Below are 20,924 nucleotides of genomic sequence, written 5' to 3' on the forward strand. Positions count from 1 at the left end.
TCATCTACTTCTCTGTTTCTTAAAGCAATTATTAGATAATACTTTTACTTATTAAGTCTATTTCCATTCATTATTAGAACAAGAGTTGGGTAAAGTGGGCCAAATACTGTTTTCTTTCTTTCTTAAGTCCAAGATTGAGTTTTGCTCTACAAACTGAGCCATACCTCCAATTCCAGCTGACTGTTCATATATAGTTTCACTGGAACATAACAAGTTAAGTCTAAAATATGGTTCCTCAGGGAGAAAGCAGCATTTCAGAGAAAACAATATTTTGGGGTTTTATTTATTGAGGAATCCTAAGCTCCTGAGAATTCTCTCCTGATTAAATTATGTAGTTGAAACTATGTACTAACAGACTGGCATAATCTAATTCCTAAAAGATAAAAGCAAACAGTCGAATGAAAATATAATTCTCAGGCTAGGTGTTTGGCCTAGTGGTAAGAGTGCTCGCCTGGCATGCACAAATACCCGGGGGGGGGGGGGGGGAGGGTTGATTTCTTGGTACCATACACAGAAAACACTGGAAGTGATGCTATGGCTAAAGTGTAGAGCTCTAGCCTTAAGAATGCCAAGGACGGTTGTCAGGCCCCAAGTTCAAGCCCCAGGACTGGCAAAAAAATAAAAAAATAAATAAAAAAACCCACCCCCAAACATATACACATACATATATATCACTCTCAAAGAAAGCAAGCCATAATATTATAATATATAAGCTAGATGTATGAATAGTTTCTTTTTATAGAAGTACAGAAAGAAAGCTCAGTTTTCTTCCTAAATCAATCACTGGGTACAAACTCTTGTACAAGAAAAACACTGTTAATTTTTTTTGTCCCTGAGCTCTTCAGCTCAAGGCTACTGCCCTACCCCAGGTCCTGGGCATTGTCCCTGAGCTCTTCAACTCAAGGCCACCTCTCTACCCCTTGAGTCACAGTCCCACTTCCCGTTTTCTAGTGGTTAATTCGAGAGAAGAGTCTCACAGACTTTTTAGTGCCAGGGCTGGCTTTGAACCTTGATCCTCAGATCTCAGCTTCCTGAGTAGTTAGGATTACAGGTGTGAGCCAGCGCACCAGGCTTGTTATATTTTCTTTAGGAAAATTTCTACCCATCCCTTATAAAACATGTGCTTGATAAAGTGAAGAGATAGGCTGAATTTTAGAGCATCCAATTCTAGTTTTTCTGATATTCTTCTCTTAGCTTATTTTAAATTTACTTTGTGTAAAGATTAGCCGATGGCCAGGAGTTTAGCCAAGTGGTAGCATGCACAAAGACCCAGGTTCAATTCCTAGGTACCACATACATAAAAAAAAGTCAGAAGTGGTGCTGTGGCTCAAGTGGCTCTGTCTGAGAAAAATCCAAGGACAGTGTTCATTCCCTGAGTTAAAGCCCCAGGACTGGCAAAAAAAAAAAAAAAAAAAAAAAGAGAGAGAGATTAGCCTAATCCAAGACTAATACCCTTTTTATAATTATTTTCTTTTTGTTCATCATAGGGCTTGAACTCAGGACCTATCCCTGAGCTTCTTTGTTCAAGGCTAGTGCTCTACCACTTTGAGCCACAGTGCAGCCAGTTCCCATTTTTGAGTGGTTAATTGGAGATAAGAGTCTGGCTTCAAACTGTGATCCTCAGGTCTCAGGCCTCTGAGTAGCTAAGATTACAGGTGTGAGCCACTGGTGCCCAGCTATACCTATTTTAATTTTTTTTTTTTTGGTGCCAGTATTAGGGCTTGAATTGGGCACAGTCATTTAGTGTTTTTGCTCAAGGCTGGTGGTCTTACCACTTGAGTCACACCTCCACTTCCAGCTTTTTGCTGGTTTAGAATCTCTTGGGGGGCTGGGAGCATAACCTACTGGTAGAGTGCTTGCCTAGCACACACAAAGCCCTGAGTTGGATTCCTCGGTAACCATATACACAGAAAAAGCCAAAGTGCCACTGTGGCTTAAGCAGCAAAGCACTAGCCTTGAGCAAAATGTGTCCAAGGACAGTGCCCAGGCCCTCAGTTCAAGCATAGGACTGGCCAAAAAAAAAAAGTCTCTTGGACTTTTGTGCCCCAGGTGCCTCAGATCTTAGCCTCCTGAGTAGTTAAGATTATATGCCCATGATAACACACCCAGCTTTCTTTCTTTTAGTGCTGATCCTGGGGCTTGAACTCAGGGTCTGGGCACTGCCCCTGAGTTTTTGTTCTCAAGGGTAGTTTATCACTTGAGCAACACAGCAATACTTACAGCTTTAGTTTTAGGTGACTAATTGGAGATTTAAAGTGTAAGCACTTTCCTGCTAAAGATGGCTTTGAACCCTGATGATCCTTCAATCTCAGCCTTCTGAGTATCTAAGACTATAGGTAAGAAGCACCATACCCAGCCTTAAAGCCCAGGGGTTTTCAATTCAACATTGCAATTTATTTTTTTATTTTATTTTTTTGCCAGTCCTAGGGCGTGAATTCAGGGTCTAGGCACTGCCCTTGGGCTTTCTCAAGACTAGCTTTCTACCACTTGAGCCACAGCACCACTTCTAGCCTTTTCTGTGTGTGTGGTACTGAGGAATCAAACTGGTGGCTTTATGCATGTTAGGCAGGCACTCTACCACTAGCCCACACTCTCAGCCCCTCAACATGTCAATTTACAAGTACAATGTATCCTGAGCAATGTCACTTCTTTAGTTTAATAAATGCCTAATGTTAAACACACAATTAGATCCTTTATACTGTCAGATTATAATATAATGAATGACAGGAAGTAGAGAAAGGTATGATTCTATCCCTTAAGATAGAATTCTAACAAAGGAAGAAACATGAAAGAAAAAACACTACATAAATTATCTAAAAGTATAAAAGATCCAGAGTTTTATTTGAAAGGCATTATTCAACTTTTTTTTTTTTTTTCTGGTGGCACTGGAGTTCCAACCAGGAGTGTACCAGGCAGGCAGACAGACACCCTACCATTAAGCTACATTCCAACCTTCACAATTGAACTTTTTTCTGTCAGTTGTGGGGCTTGAACTCAGGACCTGGATGCTGTCTACCAGCTTTTTCCACTACCATTTTGAACCACAGTGTCACTTCCGTTTTTTTTGGTGGTTAATTGGAGGTAAGAATCTCACAATTTTTTTTTTTTTTTGGCCAAGTCCTGGACTTGAGCTCATCTCAAGACTAGAACTCTACCACTTGAGCCATAGCAGCACTTCTGCCTTTCCCCCCGCACCCCATGTATATGGTACTGAGGAATTGAACCTGGGTCTTCGTGCTAAGCAAGCACTCTACCACTAGGCTAAACTCCTGGCCCTTTCACAAACTTTTCTGCCTGGGCTGGCTTTGAACCACAATCCTCAGATCTCAGCCTCCTGAGTAGCTAGGATCACAGGTGTGCGCCACCATTGCCTGACTCATTATTAAACTTCTCAAGCTTTGGTGGGCCATACCATTTGTTTTCAACAGTACTTTTTTTTTTTTTTGCATTTTTTTATTGTAATTAGTAAAAGGGTTATGTTTTCAACAGTACTTTATATAATGGATGACAAATGAAAGAAATCTGTGTAAGTAGGAACTATGAAAATCTAATGAGTATTAGAGAAGCTTACAATTAAGAAAGTGCCCAGGCCCAGAGTTCGAGCCCTACGACCAACAAAAAAATAAGTCAGTCTAAGACCAGGAGTGTGGCCAAATGATGTGTGCTTGCCTAGCATGCATGAAGCCCTAGGTTCAATTCCTTGGTACTACATACACAGAAAAGGCCAGAAGTGGTATTGTGGCTCAAGTGGAAGAGCACCAGCCTTGAGAAAGCTCAAGGACAGTGACCAGGCTCTGAGTTCAAGTACCAGGACTGGAAAAATCAATAAAAAAATAAAAATAAGAAGTTTACTGTAAATTCTATTATACAAGTTAAAGAGACAATTGTAAAGACAACCCTAATATTTTGAGTAAATTCAAATTTTAACATTTCAGGTTTGTGTGACATCACAAAGTGAGCTGAGCCAAGCATGGAACAGCACATGTAATCCAAATTAGAGAGGCTATAGTAGAAGCTTGAGTTCAAAGGCTAGCCTGAGCCATATAGTGAGACCCTGATTCAAACAATAAAAATGAACCAAACACTTCTGGGGAAAGTTACCACCAGTTCACAAAACAAAACTCAAAACAGCTCCAAAACACCAAATTCAAATCTATGTATACATGGCTATTGAAGGTTACATCATGAGCTTAAGTAAAGTGGCCTATACCTGTAGTTCACAGATTGAGGCAGTGGTGGGAAGACTGCTTGAGTCTGAGTTTAAGGTCAGTTTGGGCAACACAGGGACTCTATCTCACAACAGAAATGAATATGGCTTAAGTGGTAGAGCACAAAGCTCCAAGTTCAAAACCTAGTAACACCCAGAAGAAAAAAAGAGAGGACCTCCAACCCCCCAAACAGGTATACTTTGGAATTTAAGAAATTAACAACTGAAGGTACTGTGCCTATACTAATTAGAACTGTGTACTTCTTAGAACTCCTGGTTTTATTTCTGGAATAGAAAGGTATTTTCAATTACATCTATTAACCAGGTTAATGGTTCAAGGTAGAATGCTTGTTGTATAAGGGCAAGGCCCTGAGTTTAAGACCCAGTTAACACTACAATAGTATTTAGAAATGTGATTTCTATAGTATGTCAGGGTGCAAAAGAACTTCATGTAATGAGCATAAACAGGTGAGGCTATACTGCTTCCAGTCTATGTTAAGTTTCCAGGTTTGTTTGTCTGCTTTACAATTAACTGATTCTGACCTAGACCCACCTTAAACGCCAACTGGCTAAGTTAAACATCAACCCTACTTTCAGTGCCACCCATAATACCAGATTTTTTTTTTTTTTGCCAGTCCTGGGCCTTGAACTCAGGGCCTGAGCATTTTCCTTGGGCTTTCTCAAGGCTAGAGCTCTACCACTTGAGCCATAGCATCATTTCTGGCTTTTTCTATGTACATGTGGTACCGAGGAATCGAACCCAGGTCTTTGTGCAAGCTAGGCAAGCACTCTACCACTAGACCAAACTCCCAGCCCCTAATACCAGATTTTTGAGGCCATTGACACTACAGTTGTGCACTTCTTTCCTTGCTATTTTTTTTTTCAGTTGCAATATATGTCTAGAATGTCCTGTCTTTTCAGTATGAAAATCCAGCTTGCCAGGGAGAACTAATCTCTAATTTGGTCAAATTCACTAGTTTTTCTACTCCACTCTGTTTATATCCCATGAGGCCTCCTTTATATACTATCCCCACAAAATGCACTTACCCCTTTGCTTGTGCATAATGTTATTACTTTATGCTCTTGTTCAATGTTTGTTCAGTTGTCTCAATATCCTTTATGTCTGTCCATGTCAGCATCATCTTAGACTGAAAACTCCCAAGGGGCAGGGGCCATGTCTGTTTAATTCGTTTTGTACAGTGCCTAGGATAGAACCATGTACAGACAGGTGCTTAAAAAAATGCTTTCTGATGATTGGCATTTACTCTTAAGGGCTTTCTGGGCCATGACTAGTGCAGCACATGGTAGTTGGCTGTACATAAGGGCACTCTAGTTCCTCAGGGCAGAAGGCTACAATGGTACAGAATTTTGCCACAACACCTGTGGCAAGTATTTGACTCAATCTGCTGATTCAGTGGAACTTCAAAAAAAATCTAATTACACAGGCCCAAGAAATGTGGATTTTAATGAAAACATACCCAACAACAAACTCAGTAAAAGTTAAAATATGTGGAAATGGTTTGGGGATGTGTCTCAAATGGTAGAGCACCTGCTCTAGCAAGCATGAGGATCTGAGTTCAAATTTCTAAAGGTACCACCAATAACAGGGAAAAAAAGTACATCAAAACAGTAAAGAGTTTTAACTTTCTATCATTCATCATTGTTTTAAATACTAAGCATTATGTCTAAGAGCGTATGTAAGCTCTCACTTCATCTGTATCTATTGTACTTTTAGACTGAGAGATACACTCAAGCTTTTATTTTTTCTAACAACGAAACTAGCAATAAATGATAAAAACACACAAGCCTATAAGAAAGCCTACATTCACAAATGGGTGAAATCTGTGAAATCTAAGAATCACAGTTCTACATCAGCCTGAGAGGCAAACCAGAGATTTTTATCTCCAATTAACAGCCAACTGCCCCCCCCCCCCAAAAGGACGTGTGATGGTGGTTCAAGTGGTAGGGCATGGGGTGGGGTTTGAGAAAGAAGGGTGAAGTTCAAGCCCTGGTACCAACACACACACACACACACACATACACAGGCACAATCATATAATAATCCCGAACTAAAATAATCTTGAGTAAATGTGCTGATGCATACCTTCTAGTTCAATTTATATTATCTTTATTTCACATTGCTAGATTACTAAAAATCACCATAGTAGTTCTTTATGACTATATAATTTGTGCCAAGGGAAACCTTAATTTTTTTTTTAATCCCAAAAATGACTTGTGGAGCCAGGCTCAGTGGCTCATGCCTGTAATCCTAGCTACTCAGAAGGCTGATATCTGAGGATCGTGGTTCAAAGCCAGCCCGGAAACTAAAAAGTCTGTGAGACTCTTCTCTCCAATTAATCACTAGAAAATGGGAAGTGAGGCTGTGGCTCTGTGGTAGGGTGGTAGCCTTGAGCTGAAGAGCTCAGGGACAGTGCCCAAAGTTCAAGCCCCATGACCCATGAAAAAAAAATAAATAATTAAGACTTGTGAACCATAAGGTCAATTACTAAGTACTTAAGCATCTACTGAACATAAAACTCACTATTAAAACTTCAAGGCAAAATTAACAACTGTCTGTTAGTATGGCATAAGCCATACATAAATGTTAAGAATTTATAATCCTTCTGTTTCAGACTAATAAGTACTAGGATTACTGACATGTGCCACTAAACCCAGGTTAATTGAAAACAAAAAAACAAAAGACAAAGAAACAAAAAAATGGGTGCCAGTGGCTCATCATATCTGTAATCTTAACTCATCATATCTGTAATCTTAGCTCATCATATCTGTAATCTTAGCTACTCAGGAGGCTGAGATCTGAGGATCATGGATTGAATCCAGCCTGGGCAAAAAAGTTCATGAAACTCTTATCTCCAATAAAGTACTCAGAAAGCACTTAAGTACTGCTGTGGCTCAAGTGGTGGATGGCTAGCCTTGAGCACAAAGAGGCTTGGGGACAGCACCCAGGCCCTGAGTTGAAGCCTAGGACTAGCTAAATAAATAAATAAATAAATAAATAAATAAATAAATAAATAAATAAATAAATAAATTTAACCAAGACTTGAAGTCTCTGATATGAAAAACTATGTGAATTCTAAATGGGACACAAAAAGTAGAAGTAAAAGCCAAAACCAGAGAATACCAAATAAACCCTTCCATTTTAAAAAGCCATTTAAAAAATTCTATTACCAGGGCTGGGAGTTTGACCTAGTGGTAGAGTGCTTCCCTAGCATGCATGAGGACCCAGGTTCGATTCCTCGGTACCACATACATAAAAAAAAAGACGGAAGTGGTGCTGAGGCTCAAATGGTAGAGCTCTAGCCTTAAGAAAGTCCAAGGACAGTGCTCAGGCCCTGAGCTCAAGTCCAGGACTGGCAAATAATAATAATAATAATAATAAATAAAATAAATAAAAACTCTATCACCAGCCAGGTGCTGGTGGCTCATACCTGTAATCCTAGCTACTCAGGAGGCTGAGATCTGAGGATCTCAACCAGCCTGGGCACTAACCTCTGTGAGACTCACATCTAATTAATCACCAGAAAACCAGAAGTGGTGCTATGGCTCAAGTTGTAGAGCACTAGCCTTGAGCTGAAGAGCTCAGGAACAGCACCCAGGCTCAGAGTTGCCATAATCCCCATAACTCCCCCCCCCCCAAATTCTATCACCATCATTTATCACTAGTTAATGTATAAACACTGCAGGATTTTGAGAGGAAAACAGCATTTTCTAGTAGGTATTTGCATTTCTGCTTTAAAATAATGCTTTATTGTACATAACAATCACAGATTAATAGCTAAGTATTGAGGCTCAAGACTATATAATTCCAGGTACTTTGGAAACAAGGCAATCATGGTTAGAGACTAGCTTGGACATAAAAAAAGTTCCTGACACTCTATTTCAACCAATGGCTGGGTTCTGTAGCATGTATCTGTCATCCCAGTGACTTGAGAAAGCACAAATAGGAGGATTGCAGACCAGGCCACAGGGAAATAAAACAAAAATACCAAAATCAAGGGGCCAGGAGTTTGGCCTAGTGGTAGAGTACTTGCCCAGCATGCACAAAAACCCAGGTTCAATTCCTTGGTGCCACATACATGGAAAAGAGCCAGAAATGGTATGTGGCTCAAGTGGTATAGCGCTAGCCTTGAGAAAGCCCAAGGACAGTGCTGAGTCCCTGACCTCAAGCCCCAGGGCTGGCAAAAACAAAACAAAAAACCAAAATGATCTAAAAAATATCCAATGCAGGGCCGGGAGTTTGGCCTAGTGGTAGAGTGCTTGCCTAGCATGCATGAAGACCCAGGTTCGATTCCTTGGCACCACATACATAGAAAAAAAAAGCTAGAAGTGGTGCTGAGGCTCAAGAGGTAGAGCTCTAGCCCTGAGTAAGTCCAAGGACAGTGCTCAGGCCTTGAGCTCAAACCCAGGACTGGCAAGAAAATAAAATAACCAATGCAAAAAGGAGTTGTTGGAGTTAGCTCAACTGGAAGAATGCTTGCCTAGTAAAGACTTGAGTTCAAATACTTGCACTGATTGCTCAAACAGACAGACAGACAGACAGACAGACAGACAGACACATACAAAATGAGGGCCAGCAGTGTGGCCTAATGGTAAAGCACAAGTTTTCTTTGATTCTTTCTTTTTATGTCAGTCATGAGGCTTGAACTCTGGGCCTGGGCGTTGTCCTGAGCTCTTCAGCTAAAGGCTAGCGCTATACCACTTGAGCCATAGCGCTAATTCCCTTTTTCTGGTGGTTATTTGGAGTGAGACTCATGGACTTTCATGCCCTGGCTGGCTCTGAACCATGATCCCTCAGACCTCAGCCTCCTGAGTAGCCACGGGTGCCTGGCTCTTTTTTGTTTTTGGCCTGTCCTGGGGCTTGAATTCAGGGTGTGGGCACTTGTCCCCGAGTCTGAGTGCTCAATCAAGTCTAGTATTTTACCATTTGATCCCTAGCACAATTTCCGGCTTTTTCTGTCTAGTTTATTATAGATTTTTCTGCTTGGGCTGGCTTTGAACCATGATCCTTAGATGTTACCCTCTTGGGAAGGTAGGATTACAGGCATGAGCCACCTGTACCCAGTGTGAGCTCATGTTTTCTATCAACAGTAAAGGACACTAATATTTATTTCTGTCTCAGAAAAGAAGAACTGGTCAGTTAACCAGACAAACTGAGGCTAATTCCATATTAAAACTTTAAAAATCTGCCATATAAAAGCCATCACTCCATAAAATGTTAACCACTACTTTTTCCTCTCTGCATTTTTCCTCGTATCTTCTGTTCTTCCCCCCGCCCCCAACTTTGGCAAGTCCTGGGCCTTGATCTCAGGGCCTGAGCATTGTGCTTGGGTTTTTCCTCAAGCCTAGTGCTCTACCACTTGAGCAACAGCACTACTTCCAGTTTTTCTATGTATATGGTACCGAGGAATCGAACTCAGGTCTTTGTGCATGCTAAGCAAGCACTCTACCACCAGGCCAAACCCTTGGCCCTGTTTTTTTTTTTTTTCTTTTTTTTTCGTGGGTCATGAAGTTTGAATTTGGCCTGGGTGCTGTCTCCGAGTTCTTCAACTCAAGGCTACCGCCTTACCTCTGGACCTGGGCACTGTCCCTGAGCTCTTCAGCTGAAGGCTACCATCCTACCCTTGAGCCAAGCCCCACTTCCCATTTTCTAGAGGTTAATGGGAGATAAAGGTCTCAGGTCTGTTAGTGCCCAGGCTGGCTTTGAACCTTGAGCCTCATGATTGCAGGCATGTGCCACTGTGCCCTGCTGTTCATTGTTTTTTTTTGTTTTGTTTTTTTAATTTTTTTTTTTGGCCAGTCCTGGGCTTGAGCTCAGGGTCTGAGCACTGTCCTTGGACTTTCTCAAGGACAGAGCTCTACCACTTGAGCCTCAGCACCACTTCCGGCTTTTTTTTTCTATGTATGTGGTACCAAGGAATCAAACCTGTGTCTTAGTGCATGCTAGGCAAGCACTTTAACCACTAGGCCAAACTCCCGGCCTGTTTTGTTTTGTTTTTTAAATCCAGTGTTTCTCAAGTGCTATTTAGGGATCAATCCATGTCAACCTTTGATTGATATACAGACAACTTAAGGAAAAGTAAATTTTGATTTTCAAATTTGAAATGATTATGACTTTGCAAGGAATAGCTATTATGATATTTTAAGGAAAAACTCACCTAGCATGCATGAAGCCCTGGATTTGATTCCTTGGTACCACATACACAGATAAAGCCGGATGTGGTGCTGAGGTTCAAGTGGTAGAGCGCTAGCTTTGAGAAAGCTCAATGACAGTGCCCATGTCCTGAGTTCAAGCTGCAGGACTGGCAAAAAAAAAGAAAGAAAGAATTAAAAAGAATGAGTGCTAGTGACCCATGCCGGAAATCTAGTGAGGAGAGCTCTGTTTGAGGCCTGCCTAGGCAGAAGAGTTCAGAGAGCCCTTATCTCTAAAATAACCAATAAAAAAAATTGCTGGAGATGTGGGTAAAAGTGAGGGGTCTATCTAATAAATAAACTAATAATTAAATAGTTCAAGGACGATAATTTGCCGTGCACTGGTGCCTCATATCTAGTTAGGAAGCTGAAATCTGAGGATTGCAATTCAGAGCAAATTTGAGAGAAGCTCATCTTCAATTAACCAGCAAAAACCTGGAAGTAGAGTTGTGCCTCAGTGGTAAAGAGACAGCTGAGTTAAAGAAGAAACTAAGTGAGAGCAAGAAACCTTGAATTTAATCCCCAGTACTTTCTTCTTTTCTCTATTACTTGAGCCACAATGCCACTTCAGGCCTTTTCTGTTTATGTGGTACTGAGGAATAGAACCTAGGGCTTTATGCATATTAGGTAAACATTCTACTATTAAGCCACATTCCCAGCCCCAACAACAATTTCTAAAACTTGACTTGCCAAAATGTACTGAAATCAGTATGGCCAAAATACTACCCAGAAAGTAAGGAAGAGATCTACCACCTAAAAACAACTCACACTTAGGATTCTTTGAGTCAGTATTAAGGACTGAGAATTTATTAATATAAATTCATCTGTAGCAGGTGACTTGACAATGTAGTTCTGCTTCTGTATGTCATCCCGAGGAAAGATAACAAAAAGTATTCCAGTAAAAGATGTATTCATTTATCTTCTGAGATAAGGGTTTGTACAGGCTGGCCTCAAACTTGAGATTCTCCTGCCTCAGCTTTTGTTAGGATTATTAATATGTTCCTGATCAAATTTTTCCACAGCAATAATCATGTCAGCAAAGCGTTTCTGAGTTTAAGTGCCTTACATAAGTACCATGCTTTTAAACTACAGTGAATTACCTGAACCTATCACTTGAGTGAAGAATATAGTTCTTTTTTTGTGTCAGTACTGGAGGTTGAACTCAAGCACTAGGTGTTATCCCTTAGCTCTTGCCCTCAAGGACACCACTCTACCACTTGAGCCACAGTTCCACTTTTGGCCTTTCTTTGTATGGTTAGTTGAAGACAGGAGTCTCAAGAACTTTCTTGCCTAGGTGGCTTCCAACTGAGATCCTCAGATCTCAACTTCCTGAATAGATTTGCCTGGCAGATTTACCTAGATAGAAGCAGCATTGTCTGGCAGAATATAATTCTTAAAGATAAAATAATGAAGATTAATCATGGTATAATTTAACTAAAAACCAAGAGTTTGACTTATGATAATCAGAGGCACTTTCTATCATTCTTAATAGGTATACTTAAAAGTCAATTATTGCATAAAACATAAAAACTATCTTCTGGATCTGAATTTCACCCAAATGACAGATCTACCTATTGCCATCTCCCAAACTAAAATATTCAGTCTTTTTGTTCAGTGCTATACATTTGTAAACTGACTTATCATGTCTAATTTGCTTTTTTTTTCAACTTTGGGCCTGGACACTGCCCCTGAGCTCTTCAACCCAAGGCTAGCACTCTACCACTTGAGCCACTTCCAATTTTCTGGTTGTTAATTAGAGATATGAGTCTCACAGATTATGCCCAGGCTGACTTGGAATCTCCACCCTCAGATCTCAGCCTCTTCCTATTACAGGCATGAGCCACTATGTGTAGGTTTTTATTTTATTTATTTATTTTGGCCAGTTCTGGGTTTGGGCTCAGGGCCTGAGCACTGTCCTTGGACTTTCTCAAGGCTACAGATCTACCACTTGAACCACAGCACTGCTTCTGTTTTTTTTTTTTTTTTTGGTTTTTTTTTTTTTTTTCAAATGTATGTGGTATCAAGGAACCAAACCTGGGTCTTCGTGTACAGTAGTCAAACACTTTACCACTAGGCCAAATGCCCCGCCCTAGGTTTTCTTTCTTTTTCTTTTTTTTTTTTTTTGAGGGTCTTGGGGCTTGAATTCAGCCCTACCCCTGGGCCTGGGCGTTGTCCCTGAGCTCTTCAGCTCAAGGCTACCACCTTACCCTTGAGCCAAGCCCCACTTCCCTTTTCTAGTGGTTAATTAGAGGTAAGAGTCTCAGGTCCTTTTGTGCCCGGGCTGGCTTTGAACCTTGATCCTTAGATCTCAGCCTCCAGAGTAGCTAGGATTATAGGTGTGAGCCACTGTGCCCAGCAATGCCTCATTTTTAATAAGAATTCTTGCAATGTGCTGGTTTCTATACATTTGAATATCTAAACCACATAATTCACCCTATATGTGCTGTTCTTCCAAAAAATTGTAATTAAATGGAGGGCCTATCTAATTTAGCAGAACTAGAAAGAAAACAAAACAAAAAAACAAAAAACCCAAAATATAAAAACATTGTCTTGGGTGGGAGGACAGATGTCAAAAACTTGTACAATTTTAAAATGTCACAAATGTGAGCTGGTTCCCAAAAAACAAAACAACCCTCCCCGCCCCCCCCAACAACAACAACAACCATTGTCTTTGTGACAAAAACTTGAGCCATATCAACATGGTGAAGGATTTAACTAGTAACTGCAGTCTCTGATATTTTAGAAATTTTGGTTTGATCTGGCAACAAAAACACTTTAGGTTACTCTTTTGTGCTTGCCTACATCAGTGATGAGGTTGGGCATGCTCAAGTGATAAAATGCTTATCTAGCATGTTCACCGCCCTGGGTTAAATACCCTGTACAGCAAGATGTGGAGTGAGGGTGGGATGGGAGTAGAATCAGTGGTTTGTATGAAAACCCATAATATGGTCCACAAATTCCAAATGTTTAAGGACTATTTTCTTCATTAAACCTTTCTTATGTATCATGCTAGAGGAAAACCACAAAATTTCATTTGCCCTGATTATCTTCTTAAACTAGAAAGCACTTCATTATCTTCATTTGTATTACATTTTTAAAAAGTTTGATTTTAGTATATATAGCATCTTCAAAAAGTATACCTAATAATTTCTAAGTTTTCCATTCTTTCCTTTTGACTTTTACAGAACTCCTACTGACTTCCTATACCTCTTGGTCATAGCCAAGTATAATATTTACAACTAGTACGATGTAATACAAACAGAATGACATCAGCTCAGAAATGTATAACTAATGGAATGGGCTTAATAAATATTAGCTTTAGTTACAACACATTTTAAGTAGTTTATTCTAATGTTAGTCCCACTCTCAAAGACTTTTGGTTATTCCTTCTCTGCCAATTCCCTGGAAGGGTAACAGTTTTCATGAAAGACAATTATCTAACTTAGATTCCAAAGATTAATTCAAGATTCTATCTTATTAAATCTTTAATTTCCCTACTTTCATTTCTTAGCACAAGAATCAAGGAGACACATTAGAAGATACTATTGTGTTCTTTGTCCTATATTATCTCCACAGATGAGGCTCTTCAAGTCTGCTTTTTACTATGGCTTTATTTGATTATATCTACACTGGTTATTCTCTTCTCAACCAAATGAAAACAGCTAATATACAGACAGACTTGGGAAATTATTAAGGATATTTAAACTGTTAGAGAAACAAATACCTCACATTTAGAGGAAATAGAGAATACAGAGATTCACAAAAAACAAAGAGATGAGTCATTTAGAAATAAATGTGAGGCCATAAAGTTCTATGTAACAGTATCAAACATATGTATTGTCTTTAGAGATACTCTTACCCAGCTTTGGAAAAACTATTAAGTACTCAGCATTGCACTGAGGACATGCCACTCTGGCTGTACTGTTTCCTCTTTGTTTTTCATCCACCCAGCGCTGTAGACAAGCTTGGTGAACCCATTTGGTAGATCCTCTGCACCTGCATGGTCTCACCCATTCAGCTGTTCTATCATCTTCGTCAGTGGCAAAACATACCCAGCAACTTCTGCAAGAGAGAAAAATGATGTATCTTTAGGATTCTAGCCTCTTTTACACTGAAGCTCCTTCTTAATAAGATGAACCCATTATGTTTTATCATAGAACTTCTGCTTACATACATTTAAAACTAAGTAGACAAAGTTGGTCATCAGTGGCTCATGCTTATAATTATAGCTATTTTAGATTTTGAGCTCGAAGACTGTGGTTCAAAGCCAGCCTATACAGAAAATAAAATCCTGGAAACTCCATCTCTAATCAACTATCCAAAAATTAGGAGGTATGGCACAATAAGAGCACCAGCCACAGCAGGGAGCTGTGGATCACGGCTGTTATCCTAGCTACTCAGGAGGCTGAGATCAGAGGATCAAGTTTCAAAGCCAGCCTGGGCACTGAAGTCTGTGAGACCCTTATCTCCAATTAGAAAGCAGGAAGTGAGGCTTTGGCTCAAGGGTAGTGTGGTAGCCTTGAGCTTAAGAGCTCAGGGACAATGCCCAGGCCCAGTGCTCAGGCCAAGTTCAAGCTCCATGACCCTTCCCGCCCCCCCCCCCAAAAGAACACCAGCCAAGCAGGCAATCTGAGTAAAAAATATGCTCAAACCCTAGGCAAGAACAAAGACAAGGAATGAACAATCCTCATCCTCATGTTTCATGTGGCTTTTAATAACTAGTAGAATTCCTGAGGGATAAGAATATATGAGCTTTGGTGTTTTCCCCAAGTTACAACATCTTGGGAAAACAAAATGTTAAATTAAACCCAGGACCTCACATATACTAAGCAAGTGCTTTGCCATAAGCTACATCCTCAACAAATTCAATTTTCAAGGGGGGTGGGTGGGAGTGAGGGGGCAGGGAATGAATCCTATTCACTTCGCCTGTAACAGTATGACTTTAAGGAGAAAGCGGGGGGGGGGGGGGGGGATCAAAGCATATTTATTAAAGCACAAAGGAGTCAGGTGAAATGCCTATAGGAGGTGGAACCAGGAAGATTCTGAGTTCCAGGATGGCCTAAAGTACACAGCAAAACACTGTTCCAAGCACTGGGGATGCAACTTTGTGGTATAGCACCTGGCTAGCATGTGCAAGGCAGTGGTTCTATGTATAATACCACAGCCAACTAATTTACAAAGATATGAGGATAGAACAAACAGCTTTCTGAAAGTGATAACGATACTCTTGGGCCTATAAATCTCCATAATAGGTATGACCAGATCTCCTTCTCTGGAATTAAATTATGACAGTGACTTTCATTAACTCAACACGAAGTTTTCTGGCACTCTCCCCTCATTAAAGTTTGTCTCAGACAAGACTCATGCAGATTTCCACCTCTGGAGATAAAAGTCTATATCAGATTTGTCTGCCCTGACAGGCTTGGAATCAAGAACTTCAAATCTCATCCTCCTGAGTAGTTAGGATTACAGCTGTGAGCCATTGTTATACAATCCCCAATTTCTTTAAGAGGCAGAAAAGATTTATTTCAGGAACTGAAGGCATGGCTCAAGTGGTTTAATGCCAGGTTTAGGGGGATGGGGTAAAGTGAGAATTTAAGGTCTCAAGTTCAATTCCCAGTTACTAGCACGCACACACACACGCACACACAAAAAGCAGAAAATGATGTTTTAAAAATGATTAGCTTAAATTCATCACGATCTTGGAAGAGAAATGATAGAAATTTGACTGTCTAACTCCACCTCAATCTCAGACTATAGTGTTTTGGAGGCTCGGTTTATTACAGTGACAGCAATTGCTATCAGGAAATCCACCTCATGGAGGATGAGATAAATCCAGAAGAACCAAAGCTAAAAGACAGAAACTGCTGGATTGTATTGATAAAGACATGAAATCAATCTGTGGATAAAGTTAGACATGATCAAAATAGTTTATATGAGAGTTTAAAAGGATTTTAAAAAAGAAAGGAAAGGCTGGGAGTTTGGCCTAGTGGTTAAAGTGCTTGCCTAGCATGCATGAAGACCCAGGTTCGATTCCTCGGTGCCACATACATAGAAAAAAGCTGGAAGTGATGCTGAGGCTCAAGTGGTAGAGCTCTAGCTTTGAGAAAGTCCAAGGACAGTGCTCAGGCCCTGAGCTCAAGCCCAGGACTGGCAAAAAAAAAAAAAAAAAGAAAAAAAAGAAAGGAAAATTGATCAATGGGGAAAAAAGCAAAGAAAATAGACTGATGAGGCTGGGCACAGTGGCTCACACCTGTAATCCTAGTTACTCAGGAGGTTGAGATCTGAGGATCACAGTTCAAAGCTAGCCCAGGCACTAAAGAATGTGAGACTCTTATCTCCAATTAATCACTAGAAAATGGGAAGTAGGGCTGTAGCTCAAGGGGTAGGGAGAGCTCAGGGACAGTGGTCTAAGACTAGAGTTCAAGCCCAATGGACCCACAAAAAGAAAGAAAAAAAGGAAGGAAAATCTGATGAAATCTGTTGAGACTGTTTTGAGTAGGAGGAAGAGGCATAAGGAGAATGAGAGTGTAAAGTTGATTGGATACACTGTATGAATGTTAAGAAATGTTACAATGAGGCTAGGAATGTGGCTTAGTGGTAGAGTGCTTGTCTGGCATGTATAAAGCCCTGGGTTCGATTCCTCAGTATCACATAAACAGAAAAAGTCAGAAGTGATGCTATGGCTCAAGTGGTAGAGCGGTAGTCTTGAGCACAGAGAAGCTTAGGGATTGAGCCCAGGACCCAAGTTCAAGCCCCAGGACTGGCAACAAAATTAAAAAAAAAAAAAAAGTTACAACGAATCCCCCCAGTATAACCAATGAATGCTAATAAAAAGTCTCAAATGAGAAAAAGAGACCACTAAAATTTTAAAGATAGTTTGCCAGTTATAATCATTACCTTTTCTTTCTTTTTTTTTTTGGGGGGGGGAAGAGGTTGGGAGTATAGAGTGATGTAATCCAGGTCTGGAACCAGCTGTACAGTGAACTCTGTCCTTTAACTCAAGAGCTTCCTTCCTTAGCCTTCAGAGTTCTGGGATTACAGGGGTATGAAGGCATGGCTCAGGTGATAGAGCCCTAGCTAAGCAAGCATTGTGCACAAAACAAGAGGCTCTAAGCACGAAAGCTAATGTTGGGAAAAATAAGCTTGTAACTGATAAAACTGAGGCACAGAAACTTCACTACCCACCTCAGAGATAACCAGCTTTCCTCTACAAACATGTATTGTTACCATTTTAATAAACTTTGCAAACATTTTTTTCTTTAAAAAAAAAAAATGCCAGGCGTGGTAGCTCACGCCTGTCATCCTATCTACTCAGGAGGCTGAGATCTGAGGATCACAGTTCAAAACCAGCCCAGGCACTAAAAAGTCCAAGAAAAAAGTCTTATCTGGGCCGGGAGTTTGGCCTAGTGGTTAAAGTGCTTGCCTAGCATGCATGAAGACCCAGGTTCGATTCCTCGGTACCACATACATAGAAAAAAGCTGGAAGTGGTGCTGACTCTCAAGTGGTAGAGCTCTAGTCTTGAGAAAATCCAAGGACAGTGCTCAGGCCCTGAGCTCAAGCCCAGGACTGGCAAAAAAAAAAAAAAAAAAAAAGAAAAAAGAAAAAAGTCTTATCTTCAATTAACCATCAGAAAACTGGAAGTGTCGCTGTGGCTCAAGGGGTAGAGTGGTAGCCTTGATCTGTAGAGCTCAAGGACAGTGCCCAGGCCACAGTTCAAGCCCCATGACCCACAAAAAAGTCTTCAAGTTAAACAATGAATGCCTACAAGATTTAATATCAACTGATGAAAATTAAAAAAAAAATCACAACTATCTGGCTTTAGATTTAAAAGAGATAAATTATACAACATTGAGATCAATACTTCTCTATTAACATTCAGGTTACATTTATGTCAAAGAATTTACAAATATATAAAGAAACACTATTAGTGGTTAAATATAAATGTGAACAAATGCATAAACTCATGTAACAGACATTTAATTTTCTGTATCTGTCAATATCAGTGAGATTTTTTTTTTTTTTTTTTTTTTTGCCAGTTCCGGGCTTCAGCTCAGGGCTTGAGCACTGTCCTTGGACTTTCTCAAGGCTAGAGCTCTACCACTTGAGCCTCAGCACCACTTCCGGCTTTTTTCTATGTATGTGGTGCCAAGGGATTGAACCTGGGTCTTCGTGCATGCTAGGCAAGCACTTTAACCACTAGGCCAAACTCCCGGCCCATCAGTGAGATTTTTTTAAATGTTTCTCCTACAATATACAATGGAACCTACTAAGACTGTAAAAAAAAAAAAATCTAGACTTACTGGTATTTTATAACAAAGTAATGTCTCACAGATTGCTTAGTTCCATATATAATAAAAATATTGTACTCAATATTTCAAAGACTCTAAAAAGTACTATAGATATAGTACGCAGAAACATTAGGGATCTGAGTGCAAATGCTATGAATTACTACTAGTTTATGGAATTTGAAAAGATAGTATTTTGATGACACGGGGGATGAGACTGATTGGAATACACGTGTGGAAATATAACAAAGAAATCGGCCCCCACAACGAATATAAGTAAATTAAAAAAGAAAAAGAACCACAACAGCAAGGTGCTGAAAGTAGAAAACAAATAAAAATAAAATGGCTATTGCATTTCCATTTTGTTGTCAATATCACATAGGATATGTGAATAAATTAAACCTTAAATTCCAAGGAACAGGAAAGCTTATTTGTGACCTGATTAATCAGTTAAGAGAATTAGTTTTTGTTTTTATTTGAGAAGTAAAAAATGTATTTAAGCATACAACTTGTATACATTGTGGAACAGCTAAATCAAACTAACATACATACTAGTTCACATACTTATTTTTTTGGGGGGGGAGGGGTCATCGGGCTTGAACTCTGGGCCTTGGCTGTCCCTGAGCCTTGAGCCTTGAGCCACAGCACCACTTCCAGTTTTCTAGTGGTTAACTGGCGATGAATCTCACAGAGTTTAGGGCCTAGGCTGGCTCTGAATTGTGATCCTCAGATCTCAGCCTCCTGAGTAGCTAGGATTACAGGAGTGGACCACCACGCCCAGCTTCACATACTTTTTTGTGTAATAAGAATACTTTAAATATACTTTACAATTCTAAAACATATGTAACTGTAATCACACACACACACAAACACACATATATACACATACATACATACATACATACATACAGACAGACAGACAGTACGACTTGAACTTAAGTCTTCTTGTTTAATTTGTCCACTGTTCAAAATTTTCCCAACTTCCACTCCCAGACTCTGTAACCACTATGAATTCAAGGTTGGTTTTTTTTTTTTGGCTACTCCTGGGGCTTGAACTCAGGGCCTGAGCACTGTCCTTGGGCTTTCCTCAAGACTAGCGCTCTACCACTTGAGCCACAGCACCACTTCTGTCTTTTTCTATGTATGTGGTACCAAGGTATCAAATCCTGGTCTCCATGCAAGCTAGGCAAGTACTCTATCACTAGGCCAAACTCCTGGCCCCTGAATTTAACTTTTTAAAACTTTATATGAATGGGATCATGAAGCTTAAGAGACAATGCTCCTTTAGTGATTCTAATGTGGAGTTGGGTTGTAAACTACTGACCTAGGCAATAAAAGTCTTTGAAACTCATGTTATGAATCTACCTTTATACTGGGTGTGGAGGTTTGTTCATACACTGCAGTCCTAGCACTGCAGTTACAGTAATTCCAGGCCAAGTCTGGCTGACTTAGTGAAACTTTATTTCAAAAAACAAACAAACAAAAACCAGGTCCTGAGGCTGAGATCTGAGGATCATGGTTCAAAGATGCCCTGCACAGAAAAGTCCACGAAGGACAGGGCTCAGGCCTCTAAGCCCAGGACTGGCCAAAAAAAAAAAAAAAAAAAGAAAGAAAATCTGAAAGTGGGGGGTGGCTCAAGCAGTAGATTGCCAGTCTTGAGTGAAAACCACTAAGTAAGAATTTGAGGCCCTGAGGTCAAAGCCCCAGTACTGGCATGTGTACACATGTACTTGCACATACACAAAAGCATAAAGAAAACTCCATCTACTTTTAATGCTAGGGAAAGTGGTAAAACACTTTCCTAGCATATTCCATTCCCTGGGTTCCATCATCAGTAATCAAAACAATAAAACAAACAAACAGCTGGGCACTGGTGGTTGTGGTTCACATGCTGAGTTCAAGCCCTATAGCCAACAGCAGCAACAAAAATTAGATAAGCACCAGTGGCTCATGCCTACAATCTTATCTACTCAGAAGGTTGAGATCTGAGGAGAGCTGTCTAAAGCCAGCCTACAGCAGAAAAAGTCCACTGGAGACTTATCTCCAGTTAACTACTCAACAACTGGAAATGGAGCTATGGCAGAGAAAAAAGAGCTTAAGGACAGTGCCCACACTGAGTTTAAGCCCCACCACCCACAACAAACAAAATTAACTGTTAGCAATGTCAAAAAACGTAAGCTTGCCAGCTGCTTTAGTAAAGGGCAGGTAGAATGTTTAA

At 40.2% G+C, this 20,924-nt stretch overlaps 1 protein-coding gene across 2 annotated transcripts in view; it reads right to left on the minus strand.

The window, feature by feature from the left end:
- Positions 1-20,924, minus strand: part of Marchf5 (membrane associated ring-CH-type finger 5) — a 31,805-nt gene that overhangs the window by 8,735 nt on the left and 2,146 nt on the right. Inside the window, exons 1-2 of one of the 2 annotated variants that reach the window (XM_090346269.1) lie at positions 14,277-14,364; positions 5,255-5,410 (exon numbers count right to left, since the gene is read on the minus strand). In XM_090346269.1, the coding sequence (XP_090202395.1) occupies positions 5,255-5,270 (16 nt within the window). In that variant the 5' untranslated portion in view covers positions 5,271-5,410; positions 14,277-14,364. Of the gene's footprint in view, positions 1-5,254; positions 5,411-14,276; positions 14,480-20,924 lie in introns of those variants that run through there. The other variant, XM_090346268.1, reaches the window with a different exon arrangement.

This window comes from Megascapheus bottae, chromosome 15 (genome assembly GCF_031878675.1).
Source record: "Megascapheus bottae isolate mThoBot1 chromosome 15, mThoBot2.hap1, whole genome shotgun sequence".
Classification (NCBI taxonomy): Eukaryota; Metazoa; Chordata; class Mammalia; order Rodentia; family Geomyidae; genus Megascapheus; species Megascapheus bottae.